The following is a 26,033-nucleotide window of genomic DNA, read 5'->3' as shown; positions in this document are numbered from 1 at the left end:
CCATTACACCACCAGTGTTCAGATGAGAGTTCCACTGGCAATGCCTAGGATGTAGAACAGATGGGTGCCAGTACGTCCTCGGATGTGGACTCCACCTTTTCAGCGATGCTTTGGCTCTGGTCGTTCAGGTCCAGGGACAGATACATGGAGACGTGGATGTAGCCCCACAGAAAGAAGTCGCGGGGTGTTAGATCTGGCGATCATGGCCAGCGCAACATAGGTGAATCCTCCTCAGACAACAAATCACCAAAACAGTAGAGTCCATATCAGAGGGTATGCTGGACAGACCTGAACATCTGCCATGTCACCAAGGGAAATTGTGTTGAACACCGATAGAGTATGGACACAACTTTGATAATGCGCCTTTCCCATCTCTGTAGTTTCCTGAGAAAACACACCCCAAACAAAGAATATTTGGTCTGCAAGTCATTCCACTAAAGAATCGTATCCATAGATGGTCCAAACACTACAAATGTTTTATTCTACACAACCTCAAATAATAGACTGAGCGCACTGTACCTGCCATCTACTCACCCAATGTGAATACTCCCTTATGTTTCAGCCTTATCACAGCGCTCGACCAACATCATCACTACAATCCCCTAAATTTAGTTTTTTGGAGTAAACAAACTAAACGAAGTCATCATCGGAAACTGACCTATTGTTCAAATCACCTTTTTTGTGTTACATGATTTTTTCTTTTCTCATAAGACTGTTCTTAAAAGAAAGCATTAAGCTACTTACGGGTAGCGGCATTTTTCGGAGGCCCATGACAGCACCGCGAGAGAGGGGATCCGCCCCTTAGGAACAGGAAACCCACAGATACAAAAGGGCGGCACCTCTCCCACACATCAGTTGGATTACAGAGCCTGAGAAGACTACCGCAGTTAATGACAAGCAAACACAACATTACATACAGTTAAACACAATAACTTTAACCCCTTAATCCCATCTGACGTACTATACCGTCGAGGTGGGGTGGGCCTTAATTCACACCGACGGTATAGTACGTCATACTGTTTAATGCGACATCGCGACTTAAGTCGCGGTGATCGCATTAAATTGCCGGTACCATCTTACCTGGATGAAGATGGCGCCGACATCCCCGGGCCTGGCTACGCCCCCCAGGCCTCTGGATCGCTGTGATTGGCTATTCAATTCTGAACAGCCAATCACAGCGTTCCTCATTGTTTCAGCCAATCGGAGCGGCTGAAACAATGAGGTCGCAGGCTAGGATCGAGTACCGATGTACTCGATCCTAGGGCCGGTGCCTGGCAACGCCAGGCACCGGCACAACCCCCCCGGATTGGCGCGATCGCCGATCGTATCGATTGCGCCAATCGCAAGGCACAGCGGCGGTATTACCGCCGCTGTGCCCTGCTGTACTGGCCTGGATCGGTGCTGCAATAGCACCGATCGTAGGCCAGAGCCTAGTGCAGGCCCAGCAGGGCCTGCAGGAGCTGATTGGCGCGATCAATGCGATCGACGATCGCGCCAATCACAGGGCACAGCGGCGGTAATACCGCCGCTGTGCCCTTCTGTACCGTACGCCCTGCTCCCTGCTGTCCCCCGGTGTAGCGGCCTGGATCGGTGCTGCAATGGCACCGATCACAGGCCAGTGATTAGTGCAGGCCCAGCAGGGCCTGCAGGTGCTGATTGGCGCGATCGACAATCGCGCCAATCACAGGGCACAGCGGCGGTCACGTTGTGACCGCTGCGTGCCCTGCTGGTGACCTGGCAGTGACCTGCCTAGGATAGGAGAGATCCAAGGCAGTTGCCATGGTCACCAAGCCCTGCAGGGATTGGTGGGATCGATGTTATCATTCGATCCCACCAATGACAGCTCACAGCAGCGGTGTGACCGCTCTGTGACCTGTCTTGTCACCTGCAGGTGACCTGTGTGACCGCTCTGCAGGGGTCCTCACTCTAGCTGAGGGACTCCTGCTGAGCGGTCACACAGCCAGATCCTGTCTTGCTGGGCCTTGTGGTGCTACAGAAGCCTGTAACACCACAATCCCCTGCGATACAAAAAAAGCGAAAGAAAGAAGAAAGAAAACCAAAGAAAGAAGAGAGACTACAAAAGGTAAGTGCTAACAGCCCCTACCCGGTCTCACTTCACCCCCCCATCCCCCCCTCCATCCACCCATCCCCCCCTCCCCCCTCTTTTTTACCCCCTCCGTCCCTCTTTGCGTCGCCGCCGTGCGCACTTTTAGCAGCCGCCGAGCGTTGATTGGTGACGCAGTTCACTGATCAACACTCGTGCTCGCTTTTTTTTCAGCAGCCCCCTTTGCCCAATTCCGTACACCCATCCCGCAGCCGCCAAACTTTGATAAGTGACGCAGTTCACTTATCAGAGCTTGTGCCTGCCGTTTTCCTTTTTTTTTTTTTCACCACACCTGTGCGCACACCCAGCAGCCGCCGAACTTTGATAAGTGACGCGGTTCACTTATCAAAGCTCTCGTGCCTGCCGTTTTCTTTTTTTTTTTTTTTTTACACATCCCCGTGCGCTCACCCAGCCTCCGCATCTGACCCTTGCCTTCCTTTTCTTTTTTTTTCCATCACATCTCCGGGCGCTCACCCCGCCGCGTCTAACCCGTGCTTTCCTTTTTTTTTCCCCACATCTCCGTGCGCTCACCCCGCCGCATCTAACCCGTGCTTTCCTTTTTTTTTTTCCCCACATCTCCGTGCGCTCACCCCGCCGCGTCTAACCCGTGCTTTCCTTTTTCTTTTTTTTTTTCCCCACATCTCCGTGCGCTCACCCCGCCGCATCTAACCCGTGCTTTCCTTTTTTTTTTTCCCCCACATCTCCGTGCGCTCACCCCGCCGCGTCTAACCCGTGCTTTTTTTTCTCACATCCCTGTGCACGCACCCAGCAGCCGCTGAACTTTGATAAGTGACGTGGTTCATTTATCAGAGCTCTCGTGCCTGCGTTTTTTTTTTTCACATCCCCGTTCACACACCCAGCAGCCGCCAAACTTTGATAAGTGACGCGGTTCACTTATCAGAGCTAGGGCCTGCTGTTTTATACTTTTCTTTCACAGGTATTTTTTTTTTCCTTTAGCATTTTCTTTTCAGAGTAGTTTGCACCAAACACTATCCCCCCACACTTACACAGTTACCATTAAAGTGCACCCAAGCACCACACTTACAAAAAAAATGTCCCGCTCATCTCGTTCGTCCCAACAGCGCTATTCAGCGGAGGAGGCATATTCTTTCCTTGCCTCCGACACTGATAGCGAGGGAGAGGATCCCACTTTTCTTTATTTTTCTGATTCTTCCTCATCCTCTTCCCACTCCTCATCTTCCTCCTCCGGCCCTGCGGAACCGCCACGCAGACGCCGCAGGACAGAAGATGAGGCTAGGCCCATCGTTGATGAAGATGAAGCGCCCACCATTGCTGAAGACGAACCAGCGCACCCCACTGCGGACCCCATATGGACCTCGCCACCTGAAAATTACGAGCCAATGATTCCTGATTTTGTGGCAGAATCAGGAATCAAGTTTGACACCACCGGCCTCACAGAACTAGACTTTTTCAAAGTCTTTTTCTCTGAGGCTTTCGTCAACCTCATGGTGGAGCAAACTAATCTGTATGCTCGGCAATTTTTGGACCAAAACTCGGGTTCATCATATTCTAACTGGTCTCCTGTAGACGCAGTTGAAATGATGCAGTTTTGGGGCCTGGTCCTCCACATGGGGATCCTGAAGAAGCCTGAACTTCGGCAATATTGGAGTGTGGATATTTTATATAACACTCCAGTATTCCGAATGGTCATGACCCGGACGCGCTTTGAGGCCATCCATAAGTTCCTGCATTACAACGATAATGCACGGTGTCCCGCACGTGATGACCCCAACTTTGACCATCTGTTCAAAGTTCGGCCGGTCATCGAACACTTCAACAAAAAGTTTGCAGAAGTGTACGTGCCTCAAAGGGACATCTGCGTGGATGAGTCCTTAATTCATTTTAAGGGGCGGCTTAGATTCCGTCAATACCTGCCCAGCAAGAGGGCCAGGTACGGAATCAAACTCTACAAGCTGTGTGAGAGTACCTCAGGGTACACCCACAGCTTTAGAGTCTACGAAGGGAAGGACAGCAGGATTGAACCGCCTGAGTGTCCTTCTATCCTGGGAGTGAGTGGGAAAATTGTGTGGGATTTGGTGCACCCACTGCTGGATAAAGGTTATCACCTCTATACCGATAACTTTTATTCCAGCATCCCACTCTACAAATCTCTCTTTGCGCGAGGTACCGCAGCTTGCGGTACTGTCCGCAAAAATCAGAGAGGCCTCCCGAAGACGCTACTTGGGCAGATTCTCAGAAAAGGCGAGAGCAAAGCCCAATGTAGCGACCACCTGCTGGTTGTCAAGTACAAGGACAAAAGGGATGTCCTTCTGTTGACCACCATACACGGTGATGGCAGCGCCCTCAGCACTGTACGGGGTACCTCTGCACAGATCTGCAAACCGGACTGTGTACTGGGGTACAACAAAAACATGGGGGGCGTTGATCTCTCCGATCAACTCCTCCAACCATACAGTGCTTTGAGAAAGGCCAGGGTGTGGTACAAAAAGCTGTCCGTGCACATCGTACAAATGGCAATGCTCAACGCTTTCCTGCTGTCACGATGTGCACGCAACACCGATACGTCGTACCTTCATTTCCAGGAGGTAGTGGTTAAGGCCCTGATGTTTGGCACGAGGGAAGGAGTGGGCTCCAGTACTTCTGGAACTGAAGGTGCACGTGTCGTACCAGGCCAGCATTTTCCTGGGGTGGTCCCGCCAACTGAAAAAAAAGGTAAGCCGCAAAAAAGGTGCCGAGTGTGCTACAAAAGAGGAATTCGAAGTGACACCATCTATCAATGCGACACCTGCCCCGACAAACCTGGCCTGTGTATGAAGGATTGCTTTAAATTGTACCACACCTCCATGCACTACTAATTTACTTTACAGGAAATAGAATAATTCCAAAGTTGGCACATCTAGGTAAGTTCTCTGGGGGTCTACTTTCCAAAATGTTGTCACTTGTGGTTTTTTTTCCTGTTTAGGCACATCAGGGGCTCTGCAAACGGAACATGACGCCCGCAGACGATTCCATCAAAGTCTGCATTCAAAAACGTCAGTACTTCCCTTTCGAGCCCCAACGTGTGCCCAAACAGTTTTTTCCCACATGTGGGGTACCAGCGTACTCAGGGCAAATTGGACAACAACTTTTGTGGTCCAATTTCTCCTGTTACCCTTGGGAAATTAAAAAATTGGGGACTAAAAGATCATTTTTGTGGGCAAAAAATAGGATTTTTTATTTTCCCGCACGGGCGGTATAAACTTTAGTGAAACACTTGGGGGTTCAAAGTTCTCACCACACATCTAGACAAGTTCCTTAGGAGGTCTAGTTTCCAAATTGGGGTCACTTGTGGGGGATTTCCACTTTTTAGGCACATCAGGGGCTCGTCAAATGGAACGTGACGGCCGCAGAAGATTCCATCAAAGCCTGCGTTCCAAAACGTCACTACTTCCCTTCCGAGCCCTGACGTGTGCCCAAACAGTAGTTTTCTCCCACATGTGGGGTACCAGCGTACTCAGGGCAAATTGGACAACAACTTTTGTGGTCCAATTTCTCCTGTTACCCTTGGGAAATTAAAAAATTGGGGACTAAAAGATCATTTTTGTGGGCAAAAAATAGGATTTTTTATTTTCCCGCACGGGCGGTATAAACTTTAGTGAAACACTTGGGGGTTCAAAGTTCTCACCACACATCTAGACAAGTTCCTTAGGAGGTCTAGTTTCCAAATTGGGGTCACTTGTGGGGGATTTCCACTTTTTAGGCACATCAGGGGCTCGTCAAATGGAACGTGACGGCCGCAGAAGATTCCATCAAAGCCTGCGTTCCAAAACGTCACTACTTCCCTTCCGAGCCCTGACGTGTGCCCAAACAGTAGTTTTCTCCCACATGTGGGGTACCAGCGTACTCAGGGCAAATTGGACAACAACTTTTGTGGTCCAATTTCTCCTGTTACCCTTGGGAAATTAAAAAATTGGGGACTAAAAGATCATTTTTGTGGGCAAAAAATAGGATTTTTTATTTTCACGCACGGGCGGTATAAACTTCTGTGAAGCACTTGGGGGATAAAAGTGCTCACCACACATCTAGATAAGTTCCTTAGGGGGTCTAGTTTCCAAAATGGGGTCACTTGTGGGGGGTTTCCACTGTTTAGGCACATCAGGGGCTCACCAAACGCGACATGGCGTCCAATCTCAATTCCAGCTAATTTTAGCTTGAAAAAGTCTTATGGCGCTCCTTCCCTTCTGAGCCCTGCCATGCGCCCAAACAGTGGTTCCGCCCCACATATGGGGTAATGGCGTACTCAGGACAAATTGGACTACAACTTTTGTGGTCCAATTTCTTCAGTTACCCTTGTGAAAATTAAAAATTGGGGACTAAACCATCATGTTTGTGGAAAAAAATCGGTTTTTTTATTTTCACGTACGGGCGGTATAAACTTCTGTGAAGCACTTGGGGGATAAAAGTGCTCACCACACATCTAGATAAGTTCCTTAGGGGGTCTAGTTTCCAAAATGGGGTCACTTGTGGGGGGTTTCCACTGTTTAGGCACATCAGAGGCTCACCAAACGCGACATGGCGTCCGATCTCAATTCCAGCTAATTTTAGCTTGAAGAAGTCAAATGGCGCTCCTTCCCTTCTGAGCCCTGCCATGAGCCCAAACAGTGGTACCCCCCCACATATGGGGTATCAGCGTACTCAGGACAAATTGGACAACAACTTTTGCAGTCCAATTTCTCCTGTTACCTTTGGGAAAATAAAAAAAATGTTGCTAAAAGATCGTTTTCATGACTAAAAAGTTAAATTTTCATTTTTTCCTTCAACATTGCTTTAGCTCTCATGAAGCACCAGAAGGGTTAATAAACTTCTTGGATGTGGTTTTGATCAGCTTGAGGGGTGCAGTTTTTAGAATGGTGTCACTTTTGGGTATTTTTTGCTATATAGACCCCTAAATGTGACTTCAAATGTGAGGTGGTCCCTAAAAAAAATGGTTTTGTAAATTTTGTTGTAAAAATGAGAAATTGCTGGTCAACTTTTAACCCTTATAACTCCCTAACAAAAAAAAAATTTGTTTCCAAAATTGTGCTGATGTAAAGTAGACATGTGGGAAATGTTACTTATTAAGTATTTTGTGTGACATATCTCTGTGATTTAAGGGCATAAAAATTCAAAGTTGGAAAATTGCAAAATTTTCAAAATTTTCGCCAAATTTCCATTTTTTTTTGCAAATAAACGCAGGTAATATCAAAGAAATTTTACCACTATCATGAAGTACAATATGTCACGAGAAAACAATGTCAGAATCGCCAAGATTCTCGTTGTTATTGGCTTTCTACTTTTTAAAAGGGTATCAACCAAATTAGAGGAGAAGCCTTTATTTTTTAATAATGACCGCTCAAACTCCAAGCCGTCACATGAAGCCCCCTCACTTGTGGATGGAATACCGGCCCTTGGGAAAGTAGATTTGGGATGTCTGGTAGCACCCAGGGATCGCCTACTGACATTGTCCTGAGCCATGCAAACCAGGTTCTCCTGGGCCAGAAGGGAGCAATCAGAATGACTCTCGCACGATCTTCCCTGATTTTCCTCACCACTGGATTTAACAGGTTCAATGGTGGGAAGGCGTAGGCCAGAGAAAAATCCCATTTTATGAGGAATGCATCCACTGCCAGCGGATTTTCTCTGGGATTTAGAGAACAAAAGTCTTTTACTTTTTTGTTTTCTTTCGTAGCAAATAGGTCCACCACTGGCCGACCCCATAAGCGGACAATCTGCTTGAAGAGGTCTCCATTTAGAGACCATTCCCCTTGTCTTAGAACATTGCGGCTGAGAAAGTCCGCTTTTATATTCTCCTTCCCTGTGATGTGGAGAGCAGTCAAAGATCGAAAATTCTCTTCTGCCATCCGGAGGAGGCGATCTGTGATCTGCATCAGAGTCTCGGAACGTGTACCTCCTTGATGATTTATATAGGAGACTGCCACCTGGTTGTCCGAGAGGATCCTGACGTGGTGGCCCTGCAGATACATGAGGAGTTTTTTAACTGACAACTCAATTGCCAATAATTCTCTCTGATTGGATGAAGACGTTGAGTATGGTTCCCATTGACCCTGAACCACAATGTCATTCATGTGAGCCCCCCAACCTGAGGAGCTAGCATCCGTAGTTATCACCCGGGATACCTCTATTACCCAGGGAACTCCTGCCGACAGATTATCCCTATCCAGCCACCAATTTAGGGATTCAAGAGTCGCCGGTTCCAAAGTTATCTTTTCCTCCAATACACCCCTCAAGATCCTGTCCTTAATCAAAACATCTTTCTGAAGGGATCTAGCATGAAATTGTGCCCACCTTACCGCTGGAATGCAGGATGTGAGGGACCCCAGCAGGGACATAGCTTGTCGAAGGGTCATAGAGGGTGTATTAATTGCTTTTAATACCTGATGCTGAATCTGATTTAATTTATTTTCTGGAAGGAGACACTGTTGTGTAGTTGAATCCAATAATAACCCTAGGAACTTTTGAATTTTTTTGAGGCTGTAACCGGGATTTTTCAAAATTCATTATTCAGCCCAGGCGTTCCAACTTAACCCTAGTCAGCTCTAATTGGGACAAACAGTGTTCCGCCGAGTTCCCTACTATAAGGAAATTGTCAAGGTATGGGACAATAAGAATATTAGATTCCCGCAGATGAGCCATAACCTCCGCAACTATTTTTGTGAATACTCTAGGGGCCGATGTTATACCAAAGGGAAGAGCTCTGTACTGAAAATGATGAACCACTCCCCCCATTAATACTGCTACCCTCAAGAACTGCTGGAAATCTTCATGAATGGGCACATGATAATAGGCATCTTTTAAATCGACTACCACCATAAAGCAGGTTTTTGAATAGCATTTTTATTGTCGAGCTGATGGACTCCATCTTAAAAGTATGCTTAACCAGATAACTATTAAGATGCCTGAGATTTATAATGGTCCTATACGTCTTATCAAGTTTCTGAATAAGAAACAGGGGAGAATAAAATCCTTTCCCTCTATCAGACTTTGGAACCTCTATAAGTACATTTTTAGAGCAAAGAGACCACACCTCTTCTTCTAGAGCAGATTGTTCTAGGGGAGAAGAACACAAAGGAGTTAACAAAATTATCCCGTGGGGTACGGTAAAACTCAAGTGTGAGACCCCGAGAAATAGTATCTTGTACCCAGACACTATTTGTGATCTCTGACCATTCTGAACAGAAATGCAATAGTCTACCCCCCACCGGGATTTCTAGTCATTTGTCCTCTTTCTTTCTCTCCTTTGAGGAACGACGGAACATATATCCTGTACCTCGTCTACGTCTATCCTCCCATCTAGACCGGTCTCTTATAGGTGAAAAGGTACGCTTTCCTCCGCGACCAAACCTTTTCTTATTAAAGGGATGACGATAGGATCCAAGCAGATTGGGGAATTTCTTTTTGTTATCCCCTGCTTTCTCTAGGAGTTCATCCAAGGTGGGCCCGAATAAATACTCTCCTTTACATGGAATGGCACAAAGTTTTGATCTCGTTTGTATATCGCCTGGCCAACATTTTAACCATAGAGCTCTCCTGGCTGCATTCGAGAGTCCTGCTGCCCTAGCGGCCATTTTAACGGAGTCAACGGAAGCGTCTGATAAGAAGGCGGCTGATTCTTGAATCACCGGTAAGGCAGTCAGAATAGAATCCCTTGAAGCACCTTCCTTCAACTGAGTCTCTAACTGATCCAGCCAGACCATCATTGATCTGGCTGTACAGGTTGAAGCCACCGCAGGCCTTAAGGAACCGGCTGCCATCTCCCAGGTACCCTTTAGAAAGGGGGTTCTCAGAGTCCCAGGCAATTATCACTTCATCATGGGTAAGAAATTTTACCTTAATTGGTTTATGTTAGATATATGTCCACATGGATACCAATACTATATAAAAACCTCACACTATATATATATACACACTTTTTTTGGACCAATACTGATGCTTATCTATATACCGATACCATGGTGTTTTACTTTTCTTTGCCTGTGACTCGGATGTTTTTGTACTAGGGTCTCCTTTCATTCACTATTGTATTATAATTTTTGGACTATGTTATGTCTTTTAAAAATATTGTAATAAAATATTTATTTTAAATTTTCGTATAGAACTCCTTTGCTTGCTTTATACCCTTTAGAAAGGTGTCCGCTTTTCTATCAAGGGGGTCTTTAAGGGTTCCCATATCCTCAAAGGTGAGAGAGGCCCGTTTTGCCACCTTGGCTATTGCCGCATCCAATTTAGGGGCTTTTTCCCAATTGGTGACTGCTGGGTCATCAAAGGGATACCTGCGCTTCTGCGCTGGTGGCAAGGAACCTTTTTTCTCGGGCTTCTTCCACTCCTTATTAATAAGATCTTGAATTTTTTCATTGAGCGGAAAAACCCTACGTTTTTTCTGCTCCAACCCACTAAACATAATTTCCTGCTTGGAAAGTTGGGGTCTTGATTCTGTTATGCCCATTGTTCCTCTGACCGCTTTAACCAACTTATCTACCCTCTCAAGAGGTAGACAGAAGCGAGCGGTATCTTCATCCGAGGAAGAGGACGATGCAGCTGAACCGGAGAAAACTTCCTCCTTATCCTCCTCTGCTGAAGAATCGGAGAATAAAGGAGCTTTATATTTAGAACTTCCTGCTTGAGAAAGGCCCTTTAAGGATTGTCTGACCTCCATTCTGACCATCTCTTTCAAGCTGGCGGTCATAGTAAGGGATTCCTCCGCTACCTGAGGGGGTAAGTAAAGCAATCTAATCCCTGTAGATATAATGCTCTCAACCCCTCCCCCTTCCTGAGACCTCACCGTCTGCTGGATACAGGGGCCACATAATTTTTTAGGGCACGAATCAGGTAGGGGAACCCCGCAGATGCCACATTCCCTGTGTTTCGCCTTCCTGGCACATTTCTTCCCCTATAACAGAACATATGAGGGGAATCATGTCACTAGGTGAACTTTCACGAAGATCACTTACCAGCAGCTGCCCAAAGAAAGGTACCGGAATATGAGGGGGATTTTTCCTGGCTGACGCTCCAGACCCCTGCCTGGAAGAGCTTTTGTGGCCAGACTTACTACTCCTTCTGTCGCGTTCCTTCCCTTTGGGCTTCTGGGATACCCATCAGCGCTTAGAGCGGCGTGGGACGCCGGACAGACCAGCAGCACCCCGGGTGGCGCCACCAAAGCGCCGCCGCATACAGAGACCCCAGCCACCCCAGAAGGAGGAGACCCAGGAGACATACTTACCAGCGCTGGCCTTGGAGACAGGACACCACCGGCAACCGCTCCCTGCTGGAATGCCACCGACGTGCAGCCCTGCCAGGACCACCGTGACATCTCCAGGAACTCCGCACCGGCCGAGGTAGGAGACCCCCTCGCTACCTGAGTCGGCCGGCCTGGGATCCTTTTGCAAGTTCTGCAGGATCCCGTCCCATTAGGAACAGGAAACCAACTGATGCGTGGGAGAGGTGCCGCCCTTTTGTATCTGTGGGTTTCTTGTTCCTAAGGGGCCGATCCCCTCTCTCGTGGTGCTGTCATGGGAGTCCGAATAAAAATCAGTAATCTTGCAATTCTCATACTGGCTACTGCGGCTTTTTTAGACTCGTACATCTTGTCCTCTTAGGAAGTTATGAAAGGCAGGATTACAGTGACAGGCAACACCTCTATACACAGCTGATAACACAGGATCCCCCAATCACAATAGGTGATGTCAGCTCCATTTGCACCCCCTCACGTCACAATGACCTTCCCACACACTCATTTGATGCTTTAGCACAAAAGATATGGATGGAATCCAAACATTATGGCTACGTACATGTGTTGTTTCCTGAAACAATAGGAAGTTAAAGGTACTCTGTCAGCAGGTTTTGCTATGTAATCTAAAGACAGCAGGGGATAGAGGCTAAAGCACGGAATGCAGGGATGTGTCACTTGTCTAAGTGCTGCTGTTTGCTAACTGTGGAGGATTTATCACCAGGAGATTAACACATGCTAAATCTAAAAGCTCTAATTGCATCAAAACTGCTGCACCCAGTAATCCAAGTGATACATCCTTGGTTTCAGCTTCTCTTTGCCTATATCGGGCTGCTCTCAGATGAGATAGTAAAAACCTGCTGACAGATTCCTTTTAAAGTCTAAAAGATCCAAAGTCACCAGTAAACAATAGATAATTTTCTATTGATTGAATCCACACACTTTCTCAAGCACATTATTTTGCACAGTGATTACAGAATGGCAATATTGGAATATAGAGACAACAGTTCTGAAATAGTGGTCGTGTTAAAGACACACTGAGCAAGCAGTATAAACATACCGCGGATGATAGTCATGTAGATCACATGACAGTAGGGAAAAAAAAAGAAAATATGTGTTTTATTGCTCCTGCACCATGTACAGTGTTACTCATTCCCAGCCTCCCTCCTGGGAGAGATGACTAGCGGTCTCCTGATTGAAGCCATCACTCAGTGGGGAGAGGCCGAGGAGTAACTCCTGGGTGAGAACTCATGATAGCAGCATCAAGGAGCATTAATAACATGGCTGGCAAGTGTGAATGAGACCATGGAAGCATCTCCATAGAAAAGCTCCACACCTACAGTGATATCACACTATACAGCAATTTTGCACAGCACTGAGGTCTCCTCTCTTCGGTGACGACATGCATGTCAGTCAAAGGTGTTACATTTACAGAAAGTGAATAATTGCTGGACGGTAAAACCATAAGAAAGATCTTTATGTACAATTTTCCAGGAGTATAAATGTACATCGTTTCTCTGCTATTTACATCTATAGAAATCCACTGCCTGTAAATCAAACACAGAGAACAAAAAACCCGAACTAATGTCCATATAATAATTAAATTTATTAAGACAAAATGACACTACATAAATAAATTGGTAGGGGGGGGGGGGGGGGGGGGGAGAAAGAAACCAAAAAAAGTATGGCACAAAAAGGAGATACAGCAGCATGGGATACACAGTCCCAAAATATAACAGTACTATATGAATAAATAAATACATACATATCATTCAATAAAGGACTGGTAAATATTAATGTTACTCTGTTTGTAACAGCATAAAGTGCCACAAAAAATATGTATGTATATATGTAGCCAAAGTGCAAAGATAAGTGCAAAAATAAAGTGCACAAGTGCAAAAATTAATTAAGTGAGCTGCACAGGTAACTAATTATTACAGGTAACTGCCATCTGGTATATTAGGCACTGATCCGGGTATCACTCCAAATACTCCCCATGAATGATAAAATTTTTACATGTGTAGCAATCATAATAGAAGGGAAGGGAAGCGAAGCGAAGGAAAAGTGCCCAGGGCAGGTTTTTACCTGAAATGCTGCTGTCTCCAGGATGTGCCAGTCCCCGAATCTTGCACTTTGGCTACATATATACATATATATTTTTTGTGGCACTTTATGCTGTTACAAACAGAGTAACATTAATATTTACCAGTCCTTTATTGAATGATATGTATGTATTTATTCATTCATATAGTACTGTTATATTTTGGGACTGTGTATCCCATGCTGCTGTATCTCCTTTTTGTGCCATACTTTTTTTGGTTTCTTTCTCCCCCCCTACCAATTTATTTATGTAGTGTCATTTTGTCTTAATAAATTTAATTATTATATGGACATTAGTTCGGGTTTTTTGTTCTCTGTGTTTGCATATGAATCTTCCGAGTTGTCCGGTATTATGTCCATTGTTTTGGGTATATGTGCACGTACAAATTCATACTAACCATCTATGTACACGTGCGGTTCTGCGTATCCCTTGCCTTGAGTTATTTATTTAATTTTGCCTGTAAATCAAGCACGAATGAGGCGGTCCTGACGGGATTTGTGCTTTCTCAATTACAAGCAATGCTTACTACTCTTTAGAGCCCACGCTCCGGGTGACTCCAACAGTGACAGAACAGGATTAAACTTTTCTCTAGATCTCAGCCTTCTGGGAGCAGTCTACAAAACAGTCAGTGAGAAAAAAAAATAATATATATATGAAAAAAAAAAAAAAAAGTTACAAGCCAAACAGCTTTTAATATTAATATACTAGTAAAAGTGTGTCCATGTTACTTAAAAAACAAACAAACAAGAAAAAAAAAACAAAAACAAAAAAAAAAAAATCCCACAAGCAAAGTGAAGCAGAGAAAAAAAAAAAAAAATCCCCTGCGCTATCTGGACCTTCTGTCCCTTTTTGTTTTTTCAGAATTTTTGCTCATTGTCTTCTCATTGTCCCCTCTGCAGTCAGGACAGTACCATTTGCCCTTTGGTTTGTAAGTGAGTCCGACACAGGAGAAATGGAACCACTCTATGGCGCATTCTTCATTGTCGCATCCGATCATCTCTCCGTAGGACACTTGGTTACACAAGCAGTATGTTGGCTCGTTGGGATCAATGGCAAAGGGAATAGGAGACACATCCCTTTCCTGCTTGTGTTTAGTTCGCTTCTTCTTCTTGGAAGACTTCTGCTTCTTCTCTTTAGGCGGATCATCAAGGTCATCTGTCCCATTGACCATATGACACAAGTCCCTGCTCTCACTATTGCGCTGTCGGCGAGGTCTCCGAGTGGTGCGCTCTGCCGGAGTGGAGTCAACCTTTATCTTTTCTGTTGATTTTTCATTTTCGTCTGGGTCAAAGTATCCCTTGCAATGGGCATCAATCTGCTTGGTCCTATTTTCAACTAACTCAAACACCTGTGTGACCAACTGTATCTTATCATCGCCCAGCTCCTGGGTGACAATCAGCGCTCTCTGGAGCTGCTGCAGCAGGCGCTTCTTCTGGTGGGGATCACTCTCATTTAAATGCTTCTCGTAGACCTCATCTACCTCCCTCAGCGCGTCTGTAGAGAGAAAACAGCAGAAGTTACAGCTCACCGCAGCATTATACAAGCCATTCCTTTGCTCCAATAAGGCGAATACACACACTGCAGCATTTGTAAGTCCCAGCAATGACCCTTTATCCCACAGCATTCAATATGTCAGCAACTCAGGACGTTTCATCTCCAGGACTAGTCTAGTGCTGCCAATATCTCCCCCGTACACAGCAGCAGGGCATCACCACCATGGGCAAATAAGTGATGTCTGATTGAAAGGGATCTCATGCCTCATTCTTCCACTGTACACACACACACACAACTACAACAGAAAGTTGTAAGGGAAGAAGTCTTGCATACCTTTAGTCTAAAATCAACATGGGTGCACAAATACACTAAGAGGCCAATATACAAACATATACATGGCGACTCAGTGCCTAGCACTGCAGCCCCGGGATCATATCCCAGGAAGGACAACATCTGCAAGGAGTCTGTATGTTCTCTGAGTGTTCGCTTGGGTTTCCCCTCACACTCCAGACATACTGATAGAGAAATGTACATTGTGAGCCCCAGGTCACTGATCCCTCACTGACGAGATATATACACAAACACGTATATATGTGTGTATCTATCTACCAACAACACTGCAGCATGATCCGCGTGTAAAATGTGCATATATTTCAGTTAACTGGTGCTATAAATTCATTTAAAAAAAAAATAAAAAATTGCCACTTCAAGGACTGTGCTGCCAGCGCCTTCTTAGAGGAGATCGTTTTTTATTTTTTTCTCTAGCAAGAAGGAGCCGCTGGGGTCTACACAGAAGCATTTAATCGGCAATCGCTGATAGTTGCTACTGCGCAGGCGCTGCCATCTTGGAGGAGGCTTTATTTTATTTTTATTTTTTTAAGTGAAAAAAAAATAAAATAAAATGTATAACACCAAGTAACTGAATTATATGCAAATTTTACATGTGGTCATGCTGCAATGTAGGTGCATGTGGAAGGTCTTTTTTTTTTCTTCAAAATATGGAACTAGGGGGCAGGTCAGTGACCTGTCAGAAGCCATACAGATGAATATGTAAGCAGAGCATCACCTGAAGCCCGAGCATCTCTAATAAGGCTAGGTTCACATTGCGTTAATGTGTGTACGCTAACGGACAGCGTTGCACGGCGAAAATGTCGCAATTAACGCCGTGCAACGGGTCCGTTAGCGCACCCATTGACAGCAATCTAAATTTTGCCTGTAGCGCATCACTAGCGCGTGCCTTCTTCGGCTCGCGCTAGCGATGTGCCGTTCTTTTGTAGCGCGCCTCGGACGCTGCTTGCAGCGTCCGCGGCGCGCCCGAGGTCCGTTCCCCGCTCTCGCAGATCGGGGATCTGCGAGAGCGGGGACGTTAGCGCGACCCCTAACGCAGCCCCTACAAAAACATTGCGTTAGCGCAATCCGCAAGCGCTAGCGCTAAACGGATTGCCCTAACGCAATGTGAACCTAGCCTAACTCAAACCTTAAAGAAAAAAAAAAAAAGGATTAAACAACCACAACACAGATTTCACCAACCAAGGTATCATTTTAATCAGTATAAGGCTGTGTGCACACGTTCAAGATTTTTCGCTATAAAAATGCGAAAAAAAAAAAATGCATACATTAAGCATCCTATTATTAGAATGCAATCCGCAATTTTTGCGCGCATGTTGCGCTTTTTCCGCGGCAGAATCGCATTCCGGAAAAAAACGCAGCATGTTCATACTTTGTGCGGAATCGCGGGGATTCCACACACTTAGGAGTGCATTGATCCGCTTACTTTCCACATGTGGCTATGCCCACCATGCGGGAAGTAAGCGGGTCATGTGTGGTTGGTACCCAGGGTGGAGGAGAGGACACTCTCCTCCAGGCCCTGGGAACCATATACCTGTAAAAAAAAAAAAAAGATTAACCCCTTCCCGACATTTGACGTACTATCCCGTCGAGGTGGGGTGGGCCCGTATGACCGCCGACGGGATAGTACGTCATCACCGATCAGCGGCGCTCACGGGGGGAGCGCGGCCGATCGCGGCCGGGTGTCAGCTGCATATCGCAGCTGACATCCGGCACTATGTGCCAGGAGCGGTCACGGACCGCCCCCGGCACATTAACCCCCGGCACACCGCGATCAAACATGATCGCAGTGTACCGGCGGTATAGGGAAGCATCGCGCAGGGAGGGGGCTCCCTGCGTGCTTCCCTGAGACCCCCGGAGCAACGCGATGCGATCGCGTTGCTGCGAGGGTCTCCTACCTCCTTCCTGGCTGCAGGTCCCGGATCCAAGATGGCCGCGGCATCCGGGTCCTGCAGGGAAGGAGGTGGCTTACCGAGTGTCTGCTCAGAGCAGACACTTGGTAAGCCTGCAGCCCTGCACAGCAGATCGTCGATCTGGCAGAGTGCTGTGCACACTGCCAGATCAATGATCTGTGATGTCCCCCCCTGGGACAAAGTAAAAAAGTAAAAAAAAAATTTTTCCACATGTGTAAAAAAAAAAAAAAAAAAATTCCTAAATAAATAATAAAAAAAAAATATATATTATTCCCATAAATACATTTCTTTATCTAAATAAAAAAAACAAAACAATAAAAGTACACATATTTAGTATTGCCGCGTCCGTAACGACCCAACCTATAAAACTGCCCCACTAGTTAACCCCTTCAGTAAACACCGTAAGAAAAAAAAAAAAAAAAACGAGGCAAAAAACAACGCTTTATTACCATACCGCCGAACAAAAAGTGGAATAACACGCGATCAAAAAGACTGATATAAATATCCATGGTACCGCTGAAAACGTCATCTTGTCCCGCAAAAAACAAGCCGCCATACAGCATCATCAGCAAAAAAATAAAAAAGTTATAGTCCTGAGAATAAAGCGATACCAAAATAATTATTTTTTCTATATTTTAGTTTTTATCGTATAAAAGCGCCAAAACATAAAAAAATGATATAAATGAGATATCGCTGTAATCGTACTGACCCGAAGAATAAAACTGCTTTATCAATTTTACCAAACGCGGAACGGTATAAACGCCTCCCCCAAAAGAAATTCATGAATAGCTGGTTTTTGGTCATTCTGCCTCACAAAAATCGGAATAAAAAGCGATCAAAAACGGTCACGTGTCCGAAAATGTTACCAATAAAAACGTCAACTCGTCCCGCAAAAAACAAGACCTCACATGACTCTGTGGAGCAAAATGTGGAAAAATTATAGGTCTCAAAATGTGGAGACGCAAAAACTTTTTTGCTATAAAAAGCGTCGCTGGTTTCACACTTGCGTTTTTGTCTGCAGCGTTTTTTGCACAAAAAAACGCATGCGTTTTTTCCCTATATTTAACATTGAAAACGCATGCGGTTTTTTTGTACGCGTTTGGTCGCGTTTTCAAACGCATGCGTTTTTTTTCTGCATGCATTCATTTTCAGAAATACAACCTGCAGTATTTTCTTGCGTTTTTAAGCACATGCGTTTGTTTGCGTTAAAAACGCATGCATTTTTTCGAAAAAAAAACAGAAAACACACTGAAAAGCCACCCACCACCATCAAGGTGATAAAGAGATCCAAACCCTAACCCTAACTCTACCCCTAACCTCACCCCTAACCGTTTAATGAACATTTTCTGACAGTCATAGTGCCACGTATTTCAGTGCCACGTATTTCAGTGCCACGTATTTCAGTGCCACGTATTTCAGTGCCACGTGTTTCAGTGCCACGTATTTCAGTGCCACGTATCACGTATTTCAGTGCCACATATTTTAGTACCACGTATTTCAGTTGCACGTATTTCAGTGCCACGTATTTCAGTGCCACGTATTTCAGTGCCACGTATTTCAGTGCCACGTATTTCAGTGCCACGTATTTCAGTGCCACGTATTTCAGTGCCACGTATTTCAGTGCCACGTATTTCAGTGCCACGTATCACGTATTTCAGTGCCACGTATTTCAGTGCCACGTATTTCAGTGCCACGTATTTCAGTGCCACGTATTTCAGTGCCACGTATTTCAGTGCCACGTATTTCAGTGCCACGTATTTCAGTGCCACGTATTTCAGTGCCACGTATTTCAGTGCCACGTATCACATATTTCAGTGCCACGTATTTCAGTGCCACGTATTTCAGTGCCACGTATTTCAGTGCCACGTATCACGTATTTCAGTGCCACGTGTTTCAGTGCCACGTATTTAAGTGCCACGTATCACGTATTTCAGTGCCACGTATTTCAGTGCCACGTATTTCAGTGCCACGTATTTCAGTGCCACGTATTTCAGTGCCACGTATCACGTATTTCAGTGCCACGTATTTCAGTGCCACGTATTTCAGTGCCACGTATTTCAGTGCCACGTATCACATATTTCAGTGCCACGTATTTCAGTGCCACGTATTTCAGTGCCACGTATTTCAGTGCCACGTATCACGTATTTCAGTGCCACGTGTTTCAGTGCCACGTATTTAAGTGCCACGTATCACGTATTTCAGTGCCACGTATTTCAGTGCCACGTATTTCAGTGCCACGTATTTCAGTGCCACGTATTTCAGTGCCACGTATTTCAGTCACGTTTAGGGTTAGGGTTAGGGGTAGGGTTAGGGTTAGGGCTAGGGTTGGAGGTAAAGTTAGGGTTGGGGCTAAAGTTAGGGTTGGGGCTAAAGTTAGGGTTAGGGTTTGGATTACATTTACGTTTGGATTAGGGTTGGGATTAGAATTATGGGTGTGTTAGGGCTAGGGGTGTGGTTAGGGTTACCGTTGGGATTAGGGTTAGGGGTGTGTTTGGGTTAGGGTTTCAGGTAGAATTGGGGAGTTTCCACTGTCCAGGCACATCAGGGGCTCTCCAAGCGCGACATGGCGTCCAATCTCAATTCCAGCCAATTCTGCGTTGAAAAAGTAAAACAGTGCTCGTTCCCTTCCGAGCTCTCCCGTGCGCCCAAAAAGGGGTTTACCCCAACATATGTGTTATCAGCGTACTCGGGACAAATTGAACAACAACTTCTGGGGTCCAAGTTCTCTTGTTATCCTTAGGAAAATAAAAATTTGGGGGGCTAAAAATCATTTTTGTGGGAAAAAAAAGATGTTTTATTTTCACGGCTCTGCGTTATAAACTGTAGTGAAACACTTGGGGGTTCAAAGTTCTCACAACACATCTAGATAAGTTCCTTGGGAGGTCTAGTTTCCAATATGGGGTCACTTGTGGGGGGTTTGTACTGTTTGGGTACATCAGGGGCTCTGCAAATGCAACGTGACGCCTGCAGACCAATCCATTTAAGGCTGCATTCCAAATGGCGCTCCTTCCCTTCCGAGCTCTGTCATGCACCCAAACAGAGGTTCCCCCCCACATATGGGGTATCAGCGTACTCAGGACAAATTGGACAACAACTTTTGGGGTCTAATTTATCCTGTTACCCTTGTGAAAATACAAAACTGGGGGCTAAAAAATCATTTTTGTGAAAAAAAAAAAAGAATTTTTATTTTCACGGCTTTGCGCTATAAACTTTAGTGAAACACTTGGGGGTTCAAAGTTCTCAAAACACATCTAGATAACTTCCTTGGGAGGTCTAGTTTCCAATATGGGGTCACTTGTGGGGGGTTTGTACTGTTTGGGCACATTAGGGGCTCTGCAAATGCAACGTGGCGGCTGCTGACCAATCCATTTAAGTCTGCATTCCAAATGGCGCTCCTTCCCTTCCGAGCTCTGTCATGCGCCCAAACAGTGGTTCCCCCCCACATATGGGGTATCAGCGTACTCAGGACAAATTGGAAAACAAATTTTGGGGTCCAATTTATTCTGTTACCCTTGTAAAAATACAAAGCTGGGTGCTAAAAAATCATTTTTGAGAAAAAAAATAAAAATTATTTTCACGGCTCTGCGTTATAATCTGTAGTGAAACACTTGGGGGTTCAAAGCTCTCAAAACACATCTAGATAAGTTCCTTAGGGGGTCTACTTTCCAAAATAGTGTCACTTGTAGGGAGTTTCAATGTTTAGGCACATCAGGGGCTCTCCAAACGCAACATGGCGTCCCATCTCAATTCTAGTCAATTTTGCATTGAAAAGTCAAATGGCGCTCCTTCCCTTCCAAGCTCTGCCATGCGCCCAAACAATGGTTTACACCCACATATGGGGTATCATCGTACTCAGGACAAATTGCACAACATTTTTTGGGGTCCAATTTCTTCTTTTACCCTTGGGAAAATAAAAAATTGGGGGCAAAAAGATCATTTTTGTGAAAAAATATGATTTTTTATTTTTACGGCTCTGCATCATAAACTTCTGTGAAGCACTTGGTGGGTCAAAGTGCTCACCACACATCTAGATAAGTTCCTTAGGGGGTCTACTTTCCAAAATGGTGTCACTTGTAGGGAGTTTCAATGTTTAGGCACATCAGGGGCTCTCCAAACGCAACATGGCGTCCCATCTCAATTCCAGTCAATTTTGCATTGAAAAGTCAAATGGCGCTCCTTCCCTTCCAAGCTCTGCCATGCGCCCAAACAATGGTTTACACCCACATATGGGGTATCATCGTACTCAGGACAAATTGCACAACATTTTTTGGGGTCCAATTTCTTCTCTTACCCTTGGGAAAATAAAAAATTGGGGGCAAAAAGATCATTTTTGTGAAAAAATATGATTTTTTATTTTTACGGCTCTGCATTATAAACTTCTGTGAAGCACTTGGTGGGTCAAAGTGCTCACCACACATCTAGATAAGTTCCTTAGGGGGTCTACTTTCCAAAATGTTGTCACTTGTAGGGAGTTTCAATGTTTAGGCACATCAGGGGCTCTCCAAACGCAACATGGCGTCCCATCTCAATTCCAGTCAATTTTGCATTGAAAAGTCAAATGGCGCTCCTTCCCTTCCAAGCTCTGCCATGCGCCCAAACAATGGTTTACACCCACATATGGGGTATCATCGTACTCAGGACAAATTGCACAACATTTTTTGGGGTCCAATTTCTTCTCTTACCCTTGGGAAAATAAAAAATTGGGGGCAAAAAGATCATTTTTGTGAAAAAATATGATTTTTTATTTTTACGGCTCTGCATTATAAACTTCTGTGAAGCACTTGGTGGGTCAAAGTGCTCACCACACATCTAGATAAGTTCCTTAGGGGGTCTACTTTCCAAAATGGTGTCACTTGTAGGGAGTTTCAATGTTTAGGCACATCAGGGGCTCTCCAAACGCAACATGGCGTCCCATCTCAATTCCAGTCAATTTTGCATTGAAAAGTCAAATGGCGCTCCTTCCCTTCCAAGCTCTGCCATGCGCCCAAACAATGGTTTACACCCACATATGGGGTATCAGCGTACTCAGGACAAATTGCACAACATTTTTTGGGGTCCAATTTCTTCTCTTACCCTTGGGAAAATAAAAAATTGGGGGCGAAAAGATCATTTTTGTGAAAAAATATGATTTTTTATTTTTACGGCTCTGCATTATAAACTTCTGTGAAGCACTTGGTGGGTCAAAGTGCTCACCACACATCAAGATAAGTTCCTTAGGGGGTCTACTTTCCAAAATGGTGTCACTTGTAGGGGGTTTCAGTGTTTAGGCACATCAGGGGCTCTCCAAACGCAACATGGCGTCCCATCTCAATTCCAGTCAATTTTGCATTGAAAAGTCAAATGGCGCTCCTTTCCTTCCGAGCTCTGCCATACGCCCAAACAGTGGTTTACCCTCACATATGGGGTATCAGCGTACTCAGGACAAATTGTACAACAACTTTGGGGGTCCATTTTCTCCTGTTACCCTTGGTAAAATAAAACAAATTGGAGCTGAAATAAATTGGGTGTGAAAAAAAGTTAAATGCTCATTTTTATTTAAACATTCAAAAAATTCCTGTGAAACACCTGAAGGGTTAATAAACTTCTTGAATGTGGTTTTGAGCACCTTGAGGGGTGCAGTTTTTAGAATGGTGTCACACTTGAGTATTTTCTATCATATAGACCCCTCAAAATGACTTCAAATGAGATGTGGTCCCTAAAAAAAAATGGTGTTGTAAAAATGAGAAATTGCTGGTCAACTTTTAACCCTTATAACTCCGTCACAAAAAAAAATTTTGGTTCCAAAATTGTACTGATGTAAAGTAGACATGTGGGAAATGTTACTTATTAAGTATTTTGCGTGACATATGTCTGTGATTTAAGGGCATAAAAATTCAAAGTTGGAAAATTGCGAAATTTTCAAAATTTTCGCCAAATATTCGTTTTTTTCACAAATAAATGCAAGTTATATCGAATAAATTTTACCACTAACATGAAGTACAATATGTCACGAGAAAACAATGTCAGAATCGCCAAGATCCGTCAAAGCGTTCCAGAGTTATAGCCTCATAAAGGGACAGTGGTCAGAATTGTAAAAATTGGCCCGGTCATTAACGTGCAAACCACCCTTGGGGGTGAAGGGGTTAAATAAAAAAATCGTGATATTCTCACCTTCCAGCAGCCTTCCCGCTCCTCGCGATGCTGCGGTCCCAGTAATGCCTTGCGGCATTGACCTGTAATGACGTTGCAGCCTCACGTCATCTGGGGGTCATTGTCGCAATGCATTATTGGGAACGGGAGCATTGCGAGGAGCGGGAAGACTGCTGGAAGGTGAGAATATCGCGATTTTTTATTTACTATTGATGCTGCTTAGGCAGCATCAATAGTAAAAAGTTGGTCACACTTGTCAAACACTATGTTTGGCAAGTGTGACCAACCTGCCAATCAGTTTTCCAAGTGATGCTACAGATCGCTCGTAAAACGCTAGCATTTAGCGGGAAACCGCATGCCAATTCCGCATGCGTTTTACCCGCGGCACAGTTGCGGAACTGCCACATGCACATAGCCTTACAGCGCCGACCTGACAGTGTCTGTAGGATACTGTTCACAATCCTGCTGACAGGTTCCCTTTAAGGCCACAAAGCCCATAGCTACACACCTTTACATGTTTTGATGGCTTTTGTGCTCTTTGATCAAAAAAAAAACAAAAAAACACAAGAACCTTGTGTTCTTAAAAGGGAATCTGTCACAAGTGACCCATTAACCTGCATGCCCAGATTATAGACTGCTCAGGAGAATGATACCTTTATTACGTCTTATATCAGCCATGGTGTCGATGAGAAATCCTCTATTATCACTTTATATAAGGGACCTCTTCCAGGCTCCGGGGCGGAGGGTGCCTGGAGAGAACTCTGCCCCCAGAGACAAGGAGCCACAGAACAGCTCTGCTGTACTGTAATATTACAGCCCTGTCTGCCTGTGAGCGGGAAGCTGAGAGGAACCTGCAGATGTCAGGAGAGCGGCCATGGCACATCACACTGGTAATCCCCCCTACATGGAAGATTATCTCTGGGGGCAGAGTTATCTCCAGACACCATCCGCCCCGGAGCCTGGAAGAGGTCCCTTATATAGAGTGATAGAAGATGATTTCTGTCCCCAGCAGTCTGTATGGCCACAATAATAGGTTAGATAGGTAACTGTGGTGACAGGCTCCCTTTACAGCAGAGTTCACCATTTATTAGTTGCCATGTTTACTAGCTGGTCTATAAGGAGGGAGCAGGAGGCCACAGAGCAGCTGCTGTGCGCAGGCGCAGCCCCCTCCCCCTACAGATGCTGCGGTCTCCAGGGCGCCCTCTGCCGGCAGCCCTGAAATATGACCCCATGACGTGATTACACAGGTATGTGGACCACCCTCAGTAGGCGGGGTTGCCAATAACAGGCCCCGCCCACAGTAGGCGTGCCCTCACTAAACAGAACCGTATTGATGTCACCGCCCGCAGTTGCCGGGACCTCGCCTCCCTCACTACGGACGCATACACAGAGGCAGCTCCACCCACAGTGGGCGTGGCCTGTTCACTTGCGTTCCCATAAGAGGCTGCCCCCGGAAGTGACGCTCACTGTCAGTACACGGGGATTACACTGTGCACACGAGCTGACACACTAACACATGGGGTAACACACCGCCACAGCTGCTGCCTGTACAATAAAGCGCCTCAGCTCTCCTATGCGCCCCACGTCAGGTACATACAACTGACAGGCTCAACTCCGGTCATTAGAGAACTACAAGTCCCAGAGTCGCCACAGGCAGAGCGAGTATCCGCAGGCTGCACGCTGGCACTTGTAGTGTGCGGACACCTCGTGCGGTCACCACATCACTTTCGGCTTCCAATATGGCTGCAGTGAGCGCCGTGCACACAGTGCGGGAGGAGGCGGCGGCGGGCGTGCACCGGCTGCGCCATCTCCGCGGGCTCCCCCATCTCCGCGGGCTCCCCCGGCCACGTGTGGGCGGGCTCCTCACCTCGGTACTTGGTGTCGATCTCCCGCAGCACGGTGACGGTCCGCTGGATCTCCAGGGGCAGAGACTCGATGCACTCCAGATAGTCCTCCACGTAGGTGACCAGCTGACTCTCCTCCGCCCCGCCGCTCCCGCCGTGCGAGCAGTAGAACGGCTGCTGCTGCCCTAACATCTCCCGAGCTCAGAGCATGCGGCGGATTCGGCCGCTGACTGGTGCGAACAGTCGGGGCGGAGTTGTGCGGCCGCGGCGGCTCCTGCCTCTGTCTCCTCCGCTCTATCTCTGGGGCCGCATTCCAATTTGGAACCCGGCGGTCCGAGGTGACGTTCTGCGCATGCGCGTTCCTTCCCTTATAAGGCAGGACGCCCATTTTTTTCTTGCTTTTCTTGTGTTTAGATTTTCCCGCATTTCCTTTACTTGTTGCTGATTGGCTGCGTGGCCGCACGGGGGACGTGTCGGCTCTATGGGCGGAGTCAGACTGTGGTTAGGTCACGCCCATGGGTTTAACTCTTCTGCTTATGACAATCATCCCAGTAATGTTCTGTGAGCGCTGTGCCGTGTTCCGCTCCTGTGCCGTGTTCCGTCTGCCGAGCGCCTCATACACTCACGGTGACCGGCAGCATTTCTGCAGCTCGTCACTTCTGAGGAAACAATGTTGTTGTCTCTTGTCCTATTCCCTCCTACTGAAGTGCGAATAGGAAACGGTTCTCAACGCGTCAGTCGTGTCACATGATTTGGATCACATGACCTGCATGTACTGCGTGTTAGGACTACAGTCACCTCGGTATCGGCTACAGTCTGCTGTGCGGTGGTGGTCTCCTTATGTGCTGTGCGGTGG

General features: G+C 46.0%; 1 protein-coding gene across 1 annotated transcript; it reads right to left on the bottom strand.

Moving 5' to 3' along the window:
- Positions 1-12,807: 12,807 nt before the first annotated feature.
- Positions 12,808-25,563, bottom strand: ING2 (inhibitor of growth family member 2). The gene is made up of 2 exons (XM_077279565.1): positions 25,201-25,563; positions 12,808-14,943 (listed from the first exon to the last, which is right to left on the bottom strand). Exons 1-2 carry the CDS (start codon positions 25,367-25,369, stop codon positions 14,276-14,278), a joined length of 837 nt encoding a protein of 278 aa, XP_077135680.1. The 5' UTR covers positions 25,370-25,563; the 3' UTR covers positions 12,808-14,275.
- Between the last annotated feature and the right edge of the window lie 470 nt (positions 25,564-26,033).

Source organism: Ranitomeya variabilis, chromosome 1 (assembly GCF_051348905.1).
Source record: "Ranitomeya variabilis isolate aRanVar5 chromosome 1, aRanVar5.hap1, whole genome shotgun sequence".
In the NCBI taxonomy this organism is placed as follows: domain Eukaryota; kingdom Metazoa; phylum Chordata; class Amphibia; order Anura; family Dendrobatidae; genus Ranitomeya; species Ranitomeya variabilis.
This window is presented reverse-complemented; position numbering and strand designations above follow the sequence as displayed.

Bases quoted from the DNA above. Each gene is read 5' to 3' on its own strand.
- ING2 (XM_077279565.1), bottom strand. From the start codon at position 25,369: ATGTTAGGGCAGCAGCAGCCGTTCTACTGCTCGCACGGCGGGAGCGGC. The intron at 14,944-25,200 runs GTGAGGAGCCCG...TTCTCTCTACAG, and splicing joins GATCGACACCAAGTACCGAG to ACGCGCTGAGGGAGGTAGAT.